The 14,854-nt window shown below is 45.2% G+C and overlaps 1 protein-coding gene across 7 annotated transcripts in view; it reads right to left on the bottom strand.

The window, feature by feature from the left end:
- Positions 1 to 14,854, bottom strand: part of LOC106600859 (retinoic acid receptor alpha) — a 172,092-nt gene that overhangs the window by 33,927 nt on the left and 123,311 nt on the right. Inside the window, exon 1 of one of the 7 annotated variants that reach the window (XM_014192583.2) lies at positions 13,366 to 14,412. The exons of the other annotated variants lie outside the window; for them this stretch is intronic. Within the exon in view, the coding sequence (XP_014048058.1) occupies positions 13,366 to 13,543 (178 nt within the window). The 5' untranslated portion in view covers positions 13,544 to 14,412. Of the gene's footprint in view, positions 1 to 13,365; positions 14,413 to 14,854 lie in introns of those variants that run through there. 7 annotated transcript variants of the gene reach the window in all.

Below are 14,854 nucleotides of genomic sequence, written 5' to 3'. Positions count from 1 at the left end.
TCACCGTGTGTATCAAGTGTAAATAAGTCTGCGAACGTCTCCCTCCCAAGGGTACGGCTTTGTTATTCTTCTGTTTAAAGGAGCATGTTGAAACTCCTCTAATGTGAATGAGAGCGTTCATTAGTAAAGGAGAGAGAGGAGAGGGAGGAGAGAGAGAGAGACTGTGTGTGGCTGGAAGGAAGCAGTGTTGTTTGGTTTGTGATAACGAACGAGAACCGACCGTTAGAACTACACCCCCCCCCTCCTCCTGGGCTAGACTGGGAAAGATCACATTCCAACCCCGGCGGGGGGGCTACTGAGCCTGACACCCAAACCAAAACAGGGACAGTGGCTTTCTGCAGGGCATAAAGGAGAGGAGGAGGGCAGGGAGGGAGGGAGGGAGGGAGAAGGAGAGAGAGATGAAAGGGAGAAAGACATAGGGTTACGACAGGGGAGGTGGAAAGAGGGGATGAGTGAGTGAGCGAGAGACAGAACAGAGAGGGAAGAAAGGGGAGAGACAGCGAGAAGAGGGGACCAGGTAGATGGCAGACACCGAGGGGAGTTGGATAAGAGAGAGAGAGAGAGAAAGAGGAGAAGAGGTCCTGGTTAGGCACAGCGGTCAAAAGCACTGGGGTTTGATCCCAGGCTGTGTCACAAGCATAGGACGGCGCTCAATTGGCCCAGCGGCGCCCCGGGTTAGGGGAAGGTTTGGCCGGTGGGGCTTTCCCTGGCTCATCGTGCTCTAGCGAATCCTTGCGACAAGGCCGGGCGCCTGCAAGCTGACGCCGGGTCGTCAGTCGAACGGTGTTTCCTCCGACACATTGGTGCGGCTGACATCCGGGTTAAGAGAGCAGTGTGATAAGAAGTAGGTGGCCAGCCGGGTCATGTTTCAGAGGACGCATGATTCGACCTTCGCCTCTCCCGAGCCAAATGAGGAGCTGCGTTGATAAGCCAAAGGACCTAATTCAGGGTAAAAAAAAAATAAAATGTTTGTAGTCATAATACCCTGAACACGTCTGTTCAGGGTCGGGGCTGGTTAGTACCGGGACACCGCCTGGGAATTCCAGGTGCCGTAAGCTCAAAATGATATTTACAAAAAAAAGAAAGAGGAGAAGGATGAGGGTAGGGAGAGAGAGGGATAGAATCAAGTTGGTGCAAAGGTTAACTTCCTCAGTGTGGGGAGACGGGTCTGGGGGAGCGGGAGGGGGCAGTCCGGCTAGTTTAGTCCGTTTACTCTGCCTTTAGTGTGGTTTGACCTATAATCCCTTTTACCAGCTCTTCATTTAAAGAGATTCTCCAGTACTTTTTAGCTGGCCCACATGGGGGGGGGGAAACGTAGGGAGAATGGTGCAGCACAGCTTAAAGAAAACAGTTGCTTTCAAACTCGGGATTTTGTGGTTAATTAAGGTAAGAGAGTCATTCTGCTCATAGATTATACATGTACGAACTACACATTGACACATCCAGCCCAAAGCGGGACGTTAAGAAACAAGTTTCTGAGTCACCAAAGTACCGGAGAATTACTTTAAGGTGACACAGTATGCACAACTGCCACACAGCTTTAACCAAAGGCAACCACGACCCCAAGGTGATGTGTCTGTGTCTCTGTTAGAATACAGTAAGTAGCGTGTGTGTGTGTGTGTGTGTGTGTGTGTGTGCGGTGTGTGTGTGTGTGAGAGAGAGAAAGAGAGAGATTATAAATACTATACACGTGTGTGTCAATGAGCTTCATCATAATAGCAGAAATAGTATTATTATTATTATTATTATTATTATTATTATGTCTTTGGGAGGTGACGCCAGCCAGTATTACATTTGTCTCCAGTTGTTTCTCTGGCTCCTTAATCCATCATTTTAAGTGCTTACAATCACTTAACTTCTCTTCTCTCCCCTGAGTCCTCGCTCCAATGAGCGCCTAACTGATGCTGAGCCTTCAACTCCACTGGTGTCTAATGGCATTCTCCCTGTTGACGCCCTTTCCTGGAAATGACATTAAAGAGTGTGTGAGAGTGTGTGTGAGAGATGGAAAGCGAGAGAAAGAGGCAGGAGGGGTGCTATGATGGGATGGACGGAATAAACACATTGCACTTCTTTCGTCGACCTACGGATTCTCCCGGCTGGCCGTGTTCTTCCCCTCGACACAGATGTACATGTCTCTATACTTGGATCAGGACAAGTAGCACCACCCCAGTGAGCTAAATTGGTTGATCGTCTTTTCAACCAAAAATACGTCTTTATAGAGTGTAATGGTTATAGGGACCATGGCATGCCATGTAGAGTTACCAATACTGACCTACAGTGCCTTCGGGAAAGTATTCAGACCCCTTGACTTTTTCCACATTTTGTTACATTACATTACATTTCCCCACCGCCCTCATCAATCTACACACAATACCCCATAAAGACAAAGCAAACCAGGTTAGTAGACATTTTTACTAATTCATAAAAAATAAACTGAAATATGACATTTACATAAGTATTCAGACCCTTTACTCAGTACTTTGTTGAAGCACCTTTGGCAGCGATTAGAGCCTCGAGTCTTCTTGGGTACGACACTACAAGCTTGGCACACCTGTGTTTGGGGAGTTTCTCCCATTCTTCACTGCAGATCCTCTCAAGCTCTGTCAGGTTGGATGGGAAGCGTTGCTGCTCAGCTATTAGTTTCAAGTCCGGGCACTTGCTGGACCACTCAAGGACATTCAGAGACTTGTCCCAAAGCCACTCCTGCGTTGTCTTGGCTGTGTGCTTAAGGTAGTTGTCCTGTTGGAATGTGAACCTTGGCCCCAGTCTGAGGTTCTGAGCGCTCTGGGGCATGTTTTCATTAAGGATCTCTCTGTACTTTGCTCCATTCATCTTTGCATCAATCCTGACTAGTCTCCCAGTTCCTGCTGCTGAAAAACAACCTCACAGCATGATGCTGCCACCACCGTGCTTCACCGTAGGTATGGTGCCAGGTTTCCTCCAGACGTGATGATTGGCATTCAGGCCAAGGAGTTCAATTATGGTTTCATCTGACCAGAGAATCTTGTTTCTCATGGTCTGAGAGTCTTCAGTTGCCTTTTGACAATCTCCAAGTGGGCTGTCATGAGCCTTTTACTGAGGAGTGGCTTCAGTCTGGCCACTCTACCATAAAGGCCTGATTGGTGGAGTGCTGCAGAGATGGTTGTCCTTCTGGAAGGTTCTCCTATCTCCACAGAGGTACTCTAGCGCTCTGTCAGAGTGACCATCGGATTCTTGGTCACCTCCCTGACCAAGGCCCTTCTCCCCCGATTGCTCAGTTTGGCTAGGCGGCCAGCTCTAGTAAGAGTCTTGGTGGTTACAAACTTCTTCCATTTAAGAATGGAGGCCACTGTGTTCTTGGGGAGCTTCAATCCCTTCAGATCTGTGCCTCGACACAATCCTGTCTCGGAGCTCTACGGGCAATTCTTTCGACCTCATGGCTTGGTTTTTGCTCTGACGTGCACTGTCAACTGTGGGACCTTATATAGACAGGTGTGTGCCTTTCCAAATCATGTCCAATCAATTGAATTTACCACAGGTGGACTCCAATCAAGTTGTAGAAACATCTCAAGGATGATCAATGGAAAGAGGATGCACCTGAGCTACATTTTGAGTCTCATAGCAAAGGGTCTGAATACCTATGTAAATGTTTGACAAAATATCCAAAACGCTGTTTTCGCATTGTCATTATGGGGTACTGTGTGTAAATTGCTGAGTTAATTTTTTTAAATAATATTCAATTTTAGAATAAGGCTGTAACATAACAAAATGTGGAAAAAGTCAAGAGGTCTAAATACTTTCCCGAAGGCTCTGTATACCCCCTGGTCAATAACAGTAGGCTACATGTTTACACCATCTCCTCTTACCTACAAGGGCCAGGTAGAGAGACATAACGATACCATACAGAATCACCATGACAGACGAGTCAAAACAACAACAGGAACACTCCAACATATCTCTGTATTCTCTTTCCTCCTACTGCAGTCTGATACTCAAACCAGAGGTCTTCAGGCTACTGTTCATAAAGACAATTTAGTATGTGCAAGGGATCCCTGTGTGAACTGAAACCCATGACTTTGGCGTTGGTAGCGCCGTGCGCTTACCAATTGAGCCACACCATCTCCTGTCCATGACCGCATCGGTTCAGACAGTGGTGTTCAAACGACTCCCCGGGTCGAGCGGTCGTTGCGGTAACTCGATGGAGGTTGTCGGCTCATTAGGCTAATGCGCTAATTTGAAGCACCTTACGGAGCTCATCTGCATAATTAATGAACTGGAGGGTGATGGGTGCTTTCATGGGATAGGGTTGGCACAGAGTGTGTGTGCTTGTGTGTGTTTGGGTACGTGTGTTAGTAAGTTTGGAATGGAGTTTGGTGTGCTTGTGTGGGTGGGTGGATAACCTGAGGTGTTGTCGTACTCCAGTCCAGGACTCGAACTTCGCGACTCAGATTTGGACTCGACCAGTAGTGAGTTTGTCAGAAAATCTCTGTTGCATAATTTAACATAGTAGCTACAGCAGCAAACGTTATAGAGCTGTTATCGAGTTATTCCTTAAAAATGTGCAACAACGTAACATAATTTAGATTCAGAAATGGTTGGACCGCAGCTTTTAGCAGGACCAAGGGACATGCGACTCAAGTATAAAGGGCTCGGCCTCGAACACTAGAGACTCGACGTTTCGTGACTTGACTACATCAAATCAAATTGTATTTGTCACATGCGCCGAGTAAAACAGGTGTAGACTTTATCATGAAATGCTTACTGACAAGCCCTTAATTAACCAACAATGCAAGAAATAGAGTTAAGAAAATATTTACTAAATAAACTAAAGTAAAAAAAGTACAAGAAAAAAAAGAACAGCAAATAACAATACCGAGGCTATATACAGGGAGTACAGGTTAGTCGAGGTGATAAGCAGTGGTTACAGGCTGCCTTTGACCCGCTCTGGGATTTCTGCTTGACATTACAACCATGATGGGCAGCTCCCTTCCTTTCCACCCCCCCTTTGTCCCCATATATCCACCTTCGCTCACTCCTGATGCCCTCTGCCCATCCGAGCAGACGCCACCCCCCACCCCCCTTCGTTCCCCTCTGGGCCTCCTGTCAGTGCAGGTCCTCCCTCCCCTATTTTTACAGCCCGCGTTTTACAAGTGCTCTTCAGTTTCTCTTTCTTGCCCTCTTTTCCTTGGTGTTTTAACGGCGTGTAACAGAGAAGAAGACGGCTCCCATCCCCCTCCCCAAACCGTCTGGTCTGCTCTTTCTAAGTGCTGCTCAAACTACGCCAGTTATGCCTTTGTGGAATTCAAGCCTCATGTCCAAATCCAATTAGTTAGCGCTTAGCGTTGGTGGTGGTGTTGAGGGAAGCCACACCGCAGCCAGGGGAATTCCACGGGAGGAAAGGAACATCATATGGATTGATAGCTGGCTAATTGTACCATCTTGGCTGCACCTACATTTATTGGAAACTATACATTTGTCATCGGCTATACTTTTTGTTACAGACTAGCTATGGTCTACATTTTCTGGGAGAATGAATTTCTTATAAGACTGTTGCCTCACCCTTATTTGCCTTCACTTCATTCTACCCAAATCGCTCACACCATATCCTTCCTTCCTTCCAAGCTCAGTGCGATCCACACAGAAGTGAGAAAGATTCAATGAAAGTCAGTGGTTTAGGGGTACGCGAGCAGCCGAAGCCCACAGGCTGAGTGGCTTAGGTGGGTTTATCCTTAGCCCAGAAACTGTCAGTGTGCTTGGGCACAGCGCCCTTCAAATCCGCCTTAGCACAGCACAAATAGACATCCATCTAGCTCCAGCTCCCCTTAGCTCTTCCACTTCTGAGTAAAGTCCCGATCAAGAAAAGGAGAGAGGGCAGAGAGGAGTGGATTATTGAGAGGGAAAACAAACCCTCAGACCAAAACAGACAGACTCTTTAGGGCTTATTCTAGGCCAAAGGCTATAGACCTACATTCCACCACAAGCTAAGCTCGTCGCAACCCCAACACTAACTTGGAGCGGACCAATGCTAATACCAGGGTTCATACACATTTTGACTAATGGAATTTCATGACTTCTCCATGACTTTTAACCAAATTTCCATGACCAACAATTGTACGTATAACAGTAAGCGTAATGTGGTAGAAACACTGGCAGGCTGCTCTCTGATCCCATGTACCATCTCCTGTCATTCAGCAAAACACTTAACCTCCCACAAAGTACAATCCCTGTTAGGCAACTGTATAAAGCACATGTGGTCCACCCCCAGTCTGCAGAGCTACTGGGTGTGCAGGCTTTTGATACAGCCCTGCTCAAACGCATCAGAGCGAGTTTATCAAGGTGAAAGTCGGTGGAACGTTTTTTTTGGGACATGCCCGAAAACATTAACAAATGCTAATAATAGCTAAAAAGTTAACTAGAGGGTACAGGATATGTTTTGAATTGGCTACCTCCCTAGTTAATCATATTTTTTAGGTTAGGCCTACGTGCTGCTGCAACGTCCGACCGGCCTTCTCTCCTTGAGCAACGGCCCATTCGTCTCGCACCATGCAAGTGATGCGCACAACACAGATGCACTAGTGTCATTCCGATCCTGGCTGCCATCCAGGACCTCTATACCAGGCGGTGTCAGAGGAAGGTCCTAAAAATTGTCAAAGACTCCAGCCACCTTAGTCATAGACTGTTCTCTCTGCTACCGCACGGCAAGCGGTACCGGATCGCCATCTATGCGGTCACTTTAACTCTACCTACATGTTCATATTACCTCAATTACCTGGACTAACCGGTGCCCCCGCACATGACTCGGTACCGGTACCCCCTGCATATAGCCTCGCTATTGTTATTTTACTGCCGTCACAGTTTTTTTTTTAAAGTACTTATTTTTCTTAAAACTGCATTGTTGGTTAAGGGCTTGTAAGTAAGCATTTCAACGTAAGGTTGTTGTATTCGGCGCATGTGACAAATAAAATGTGATTTGATTTGTACATTTTTATTTCATTGATAATGTAAATATTTTATCACAAATGATGGAATAAGAAACATGAGCTGGCGGACAACCAGAGAAAATTATTTTTATGCTGACTAACGGCAAATAAACTATAAACTATTAAAATAGACTTTGGGGATTTTTTTCATCTTCCAAAACTTTTCCAAGCCTGACATTTCATGGCCGTACGAACCCTGTAATACAAACTTATGGACAAAATAAAATTGAAGAACACCTACACAAGTCTCCCAACTTTTTTCATTTTCTTTTACAAATGTAGGTATACTTTTGCTTATAGACTACAAAACTCGACTCATAAACTACTCATAAACCCTTTACAAATCCTTTTTAAAGAATACCACAAATAATGTGTTGCAATAATTCATTTCAAGTGAAGGACCCCGTAGTTCCATTTTAACACTGTCTAGACCACACAGCTGAGGACTAACAGAACCACGAGCCAACCAGCCCAACCAAGCCCCAGACCCAACACTCCCTAACCGCCTTCACTAAACAGACACTCTATAATATCAAACACTCCACACCATATTCAGTACCAGGCACCACTTTCTAATCTACCAGGCACCACAACAACAGGGCTGTCAGGCCATTAAATCATTAAGTTGTGCAACAGTTTCTGCTAGTAAGTCGACTCAGCACTAGCTCTAGGAACAGCCTGTTCAGTGGGAGTTTACATGTGAGTTTGTGGTAATTCGTTTTTTTTCTTCTCTCTTTAAAAGAGGCGGCACGTTCAAAGAAGCAGGCGTGGTTGCGGAGCGTACTGGCACAGGGCCCGACGGGTTGTGAAATCATGCCCTCTGGTCCTCGCTCTCTCGGTCTCAGTGCGGCTGAGGTATATGAAGTGAGCGCTAGTGTCTTGTCAGCCTTCCCTGGTTACGGAGGAGCTAGGCTAATGGTTAGCCTTCAGGTACGGGAGTGCATCTGTCTCCGCCACAGAGGGTACTGTGCTCTGTGGGAGTTGTGTGGTAAATAATGTTGTGTCGTAGTAAAGACGGGATTATACGTTTATGCTGAAATGTGCGTGGGTGTAAACATTTTTTTTTTTTTTTTAAATATGAGCACAAGAGGGAAGTGAATGAGACGGAAATTAATTACGTTTCCCAAATGCATTTTATACGAGAACATTTCTAGTCCTCAGAAGCGCAGCGTTTGAGCGTTCTGCATTCCGCTTCTAACGCATGCGACACAAGAAGGTTGTGCGCTCGGCTCTTTAGACAACAGTATCGCCTTCGTTTTGGACACTGTCCGTTGAAGTTTGAGTAGCCACTTCTGAATTCGGGTGCCCGCTCGACACATTTCCCTTCTCAACTGGCTATTACTCGTGGTAAGACGGGAGGCCCCAAAAACACAGAGCTGCAACAGTAGAGTAGGGCCCTCGCTTTAGAAACCACAGCTACATCCCATACCAGCTGGCCGTACATAAAGAAAGTGCAGCACCCCCCGTCTAAGACGTCACACACCGCATGGCAAAGACGTGGGGGGAGGGAGTAGGGCTACACGCCGGACTTTATTTACACACTGTGGCCAAGACGAGAGTGCAGCCGCAACCGCTTTTGTCGTCTCCACCGAGTGTCTGCTGCCATACTGTTTATCCCACACATCTCTTAAATGCAGAGCCAGCCGACTACTGGTCGGCCAAACCACAGGAACACCGAGCAGACGCTGCCAGCCATGTTGGGCTGTTGGCAGGTGCCAGAGAGGCCGCCCGCCTGCCCGCGAGATCTGCATTTGACAGCGGTCTCGCCACGCTGTCTGGAGCGCAAACTGCAACCCCCGAAAAAGCCCCAGTAGGCCGGAACATTCTTTTACGACCCCTTCCTTTTCTTCTTACTTACTCCCTTCCTCCCACTGTGTCCAGCGCTCTCTTGCTTCCTCTCTTAAAAAGTCTCTTTCTTACCTCCATCTCTCTTTCACTTACCACACTTATTTTTTTTCTCTCCGTCTCTCCCTCCTATCTTTCCTTCTCATGCGGCCTTTTCGCCACTTCCTCCATCCCGGGTGATCATTCCCTGCCGGCGCGGAGCAACGCTGTCCATGGGAAACAATTAAAACGCCACATGGTCTTCCTTAGTAAGGACTTCCTTTCTGAGGAGCCACAGGAGCGCCGTGACGGCCGTCGGGCTCCCAGTAGCTCCACACACACACAACACACACCACACCAGAGAGCCATTAGACCAGAGGCAGCTGGAGGAATCGAGGCAGGCAGCTGGAGAAGGAAATTCAAGGTGGCAGTTTTTTTTCTTTGGATGCCAGGACTTAAGGATGAATGACATACTCGCTAATACATTGTAAATGTTAAATATAAATGCACACTAATCACAAACTAGATATTTTTTCGAGGTGTCTGGTCCTCTAATATGGTGAAGACGTGGACATAAAGGTAGACCGTCCAGGAATTGAGGAGATGGATTGAAAGTGTAATCCTGGAACAAACTAATTTCCTTTGACCAACAGTTTACCTTGCCAATGGTGTACACAAAAGCACAAACAGATCTGTGACCAGGCTATCAAAGTTCTGGTCTGTGGTTATACTCCAGGCTCCATCTCATTCCCAGCTCCAGTCTCCTCCCCTGCCTGCAAGACTCTTCTCTGGGCAGCAGCAGCAGTCAGCATGATGGAGGACATTTCAAACAACCTGTGATTGATGTGCCCTGAGTTCCGTTGCGCGGGATGGTGCCTGTCGCTGCCCTGATGAGGTGTGGGGACTTTGCCAGCAGTGAGGCAGGGTGCTTGAGTTGAGTACCCGCTTTTACTAGGCGTTGCTCGCACACTCCTACAAGGATTTTTTCATTTTTCAAGGGGAGAGCCTTCAAGCCAGTGAAAGTGTCGGTGCTTCCTCAGACACCAAGGCTATCCACGCACTGTTGTCAGTCACTACCTCAATGAGAACACTGATTAAACAGACAGACGTGGCGGTTTATTTCCTGTTCTATTCAATGCTACGACAAAAAATATCACCCAATTCAATAGTAAGGGTTAAGGCCTGCTTTTACATACCACATCCGAAATAGATGTTTTAAATAAAGACACTGAAGGGTCAGGCAACCCAACGACTTCCATTCTACGTCAAAGTGACCTATACTGACGTGAGAACGGCTTCCTTGAGGGGAGACAAAGCTTAAAATAACTGTGCTTTCTGACTTGAGTGCTCTGGGGGATTATCCCGAGGAGGGCTGAACTAAATGGCACTTCACTCAATAGCACTTTACTGCCGGGACTGAATGGCTGTCTACCTCTTTGTGAGTTGCGATTGCCACAGGTTTGTTTTGGCATGAAATGGTCGGCGGCAGGGCGCCCGGCAAACATTCATGAATCGAATGGTGGCTTCTCTTCCTTTCAAAAAGTCTGGAAAAAGCAGGGGCTATAGTTCAACTTAGTAAGGTAGTGCCGCTGCATATTTGTTGAGTGTTGCTGTGCGCACAAAACAACACAGTTAGTCACCCTCAGCCTTCACACAGAGCGAGGGAGAGAGAGCGAGAGGCAAGGCAGCTTTGCACTGGGCTTGTTTCCACATCAAAGTTTGTCTGGATCTCTGAGCTGTTTTTAAAGTTGCACTATACAGAATTTGCTCCACGATTTCCTGGTACCTTTAACTAATAGTTCAACTAATTTCAGTTTATTTGACAAAATAAGATTGCACAATTATTCTCTACACTATACTAAACCGCTATGAAATACAATTTCCATAACCCAAAATATTGTTGTTTAAGCTGTTTGGCGCTGGTGTACAAACCAAAATAAAAGTCGCAAAAACTAAAATTAAGAATAGGAAGAAAGAGAGCACATAGAACAGATCTACCGCTTGATAGATCTATAACTCACAATTCGGTCAGGTCGCCCAAAAAGTCACATATTGCCACTATAAGACTGGGGGGCTGCTATCCCTGGGTCTTGTTCAGAAGGACACACGTATAGCAGGGCTGGGCCACATATCAAATTAATTTGATTCATTCTAATTTCTGTTTTTGTGCGTTATTCCAAATGCCTATATCGCAATAATCAATTTTTTCTTCTTTTTTTCATTCTTATGAGTGTTTATGTCCGCTTGTTCTCATGTCTTTTTTGTCCCGTCTCCTTCGCTCCTTCTGTGCTGTGTGCAATGGCTTGTAGGCTGTGCACCTTCCAATTTACACACGCCAAGTCCCTCCCCCTGCCACTCACAACAACAAAAGATGAAAGATCACTTCTTCCTCTCTGACAAGAGCTTCAACTCACTATTTGCATTTGAGATTTGGTCCACCGGAATCGTTGCTCACATGGACACCGAAACACATTGAAACATCCATTTTATAGTAACAGAGGAGAAGTGACCTTTTCTAAAAGATACCCGTTTTATGTCTCAACTTCTCAAATTGCGCGCGGAGCAGACACAATTATAATGAGAGTATCAATGAACATTGCTTCTGGGAAACGTATGCTCAGTTTGTCACACGTGGCATTGCGCTATCACATACCCCCAGCAGCATTCTAGCCAAAGACTTATACTAGCTGTCTAGTCCGTGTTTTATTAATGTGCAATAAGCATAAAATGCAATTATATAAAAGGAATTGGCTACTTGTTCTCATTCTCATAACAGTTCAACTGTTCTACCTCGTTAGCAAGCAAATAGATCCAAGTTGATAAACTTGCCTGCTACAAGAAGTTGGTCATTAGTAGTGGATCTGGTATATAAAAAAATAACTTTTCGTAAAAAGACTTGAAAGCCAGATCAGCGATTATTGCAAAAAAAAGCATATTAAACTATTTTGATAATATAATTTAATTCCTAGTGGGTCCTATGGTTAATTTCACAGGTCCCGAATTCATTCGATTATTGCTGAAACTGAGAAACGGCTATGGTCGACATTACTTCTCCATGACGACAACAAGCAACTATCAACATCAAAATAGACCTGAAAGTGTAGGGATGAGCATGCTATAGAAAATACCTCAGAGTTCAAATCAAAAATACCCAAGTGTTGTCATTGAACATGCTTTTTCCCAGATTGTAGAATATATATATATATATATATATTTTTTACTGTGGGTGCCCCCATATTATCTTTGGACTTAGAGCTAAATCCTAACCTCCTTAAGATGTGGCCCTCCTTGTCTTCCTGACATCGTTGCCCCCTTCGGAGGGGCATAAATACTTTGGTCAATTGTAGCCATCTCCATGAGAAAGGGGAGCTGAGCCAGTGAACAAATGATCCCTCCAACAGGCTTACACAAGCTTAGCAACGTTGACATGTCCGAACAATCACTGGAGACCAAGTTTCCAGGCAGACTATGACCATCTAAACGTCACACGTGCACTGTGAGCACATAGCAGGGATTTGACAAGAATGGAACCCCAAGGTTAGGTGTTACATGGGTGACTCAGTCAAGCATGACTCATTCCACATTTACCATTGATAGCCTAATGTTGTTTTGAATGACAATCTAATTGAATGTTAGGATGGAAAAGTAGTGTATCAAGGGTAAAACATTAGCAACCGTTTCTAACAGAACAAAATGACGTGTGACACCAATTTGTGATAGGTGACCTCTAACCATTGAAGCGTGACTAAGGTCTAAATATAAACCTAGTTCCTCCTCACAAGTCACAGACACTGACTTGTTGGCTACGATAAAAAAAAAAAAAAAAACGAACGAGTCAGCAAGTTACCAATACATTACCTTACCCAGTGTGTGGTCTTTGGACATTAAACGCCACTGAAGGCTGTAAAAAAAAATCTGGAAGCAAAGAAGCATTGTATATCTATTCGGTGATACTGATGATTAATGATAATTAAAAATGTACTTGGTCTTTGGAAATGTTACATGATAGTTAGGTATACATTTTTCTCCCATGTTGGAAAGTGGGCCTAGGCTATATATAGCATGTCGTTGTATATATAAACACTAGTATGGCAACACAGACATGGCCACATATTAATGAGTCACAAGGCGACTCAAGCATGGCATGGTTTTAGTTTTTGCAAGCAGTTTGAAACAATGTAATACGGCGGTTAGAATGGATTGCCACAATGTTATTACGATGTTGCAAATAAATGTGGCATGTTTTTAGCGAAGATAAACTGTTGTTGGGCAATATAATGTGACGAGTTGGCTAAGAATACAAGTTCAAATAAATACATTGAACTGATGATGCACTGTCGACAAAAGTTAGTTTGGCCTACATTCAATAACTTGAGACAGAACATGAAGCCTACAGAAGACCGAAACAGTTATAACAACGAGGGGTCGTGCTTTGCTCATATCGCCCAACAATCAACAGCACACACCATGGCATGCGCGTAATATCTACGGATTACATTAAATGTGCGCCTTGGTACATGCATGTTACTTTCGACAATCAATACTGGTTAGTCGAGAACAAGTAAAGTGGAAATCAACATACAGTGGTTTGATCCATTCCAGTGTTGATTTCTGATGGACGAACTGAAGGGACGGTGTGCCGCAGGTACGAGGCTCTTATCAGGGATTAGACATCCTCGGTTCTGGTGGTAGTAATCCATAGTTAAAAACGGGTTCGGACTAGGGATGAGTCCCACCACATCCTCACTGTCGTACATCATGCAAAACTAACTGCAGCCCGAAATAGAAAGATAATTTCCTTTGATCTCCTCCCGTTAGAATAAAGAAGACAAGAGAGGGTTTCAAAAACACCGAGCGCAACGAAGGATGTCATCACATATCGCGGGGATAGAACACATTGGGAGGTTTCCTCCCAAACAGAGTTGTGACAATATTACAACAACGTAACAACTTCTTGTTCTCCAATTTGTCAGATGAAGTGACGCAACCGACGCAACCGACCCATATCGTGGCTTAATTCAGAGGGCACAAACAGGAGCAAACAAACTGTTGTGATTAGGAAAAATTGCAAGACAAAAACGTTAAAACAATTATTCCGTCCACTGTTTTTGAATGGTGTTTCCAAAGCTGCTGACCAACTCGGGCGACACAGGGATTAAAGTGGACCACGCTATCCCGCCCGTCGATCTGCCTATTCACTCCAATGCAAGCATGTGTAGAATGTAAGTCATATAGAAAAGTCGCCTACGATAACTTATTGTCCAGCACGCTCCCAGCGTCAGTGACGTGTCCACCCAATCTCGTATTTAGAGATACAGTATGTCGCCTCACCAACCGAATCAAGTGGAAATAGGTATTTTAATTCCAACTCGCTCCTATTATAACAACACCAGAACGGATCATATGTCCAGGATCACGTCTTCGATAGACGACGGCGAGCGCTATAATATTTAATCTCAAATTCAATAGGTTTAAGATTTGCCGAAAAATCTCGAGAATCTTTTAAGCATCCTGTTGTTTTCGGGCTCCCCACGTTACATAAGGATACTTGAGGGCCGGCGTCCATGTCTTGTGAAGAGACCTCTGCACACACTTCATTCAGTTTCCAAATCCTGCCCTGCAATTTGACGAGTATCAGCAGCTGCGCATTGGCTCCACCTACCCAGCCTCCCTTCTCCATCCTGAACCCTCAGCTGGGTGTCTAAAACCGGAAGCATCGTGTTTAGGGTTAAAGGATAGCGGAAGAGGCGAAGCCCGTAAAACGGCTCAGGCGTTTCTTTTACACCATGCCCAAACCGGACGCGTGCGCCATCGTGCACAAATTGATTTTGTCCCCCCACACCAAACGCCATCACAACACGCAGGTTGAAATATCAAAACAAACTCTGAAACAATTATACACATTGAGATGTTATTTTACCTGAAATAGACAAGGTCCTCTACTCCAACAATTAATCCGCACATAAAACGGTCAACCGAATCATTTCTAGTCATCTCTCCTCCTTCCAGGCTTTTTCTTTTTTGGACTTTATAAGGCGATTGGCAACTAACTTTCATAAGGTGTATTACCC

The sequence above is a fragment of the Salmo salar genome, chromosome ssa03 (assembly GCF_905237065.1).
Source record: "Salmo salar chromosome ssa03, Ssal_v3.1, whole genome shotgun sequence".
NCBI lineage: Eukaryota > Metazoa > Chordata > Actinopteri > Salmoniformes > Salmonidae > Salmo > Salmo salar.
The sequence above is the reverse complement of the archived record's forward strand: the minus strand, read 5'-3'. Positions and strand labels throughout refer to the sequence as shown.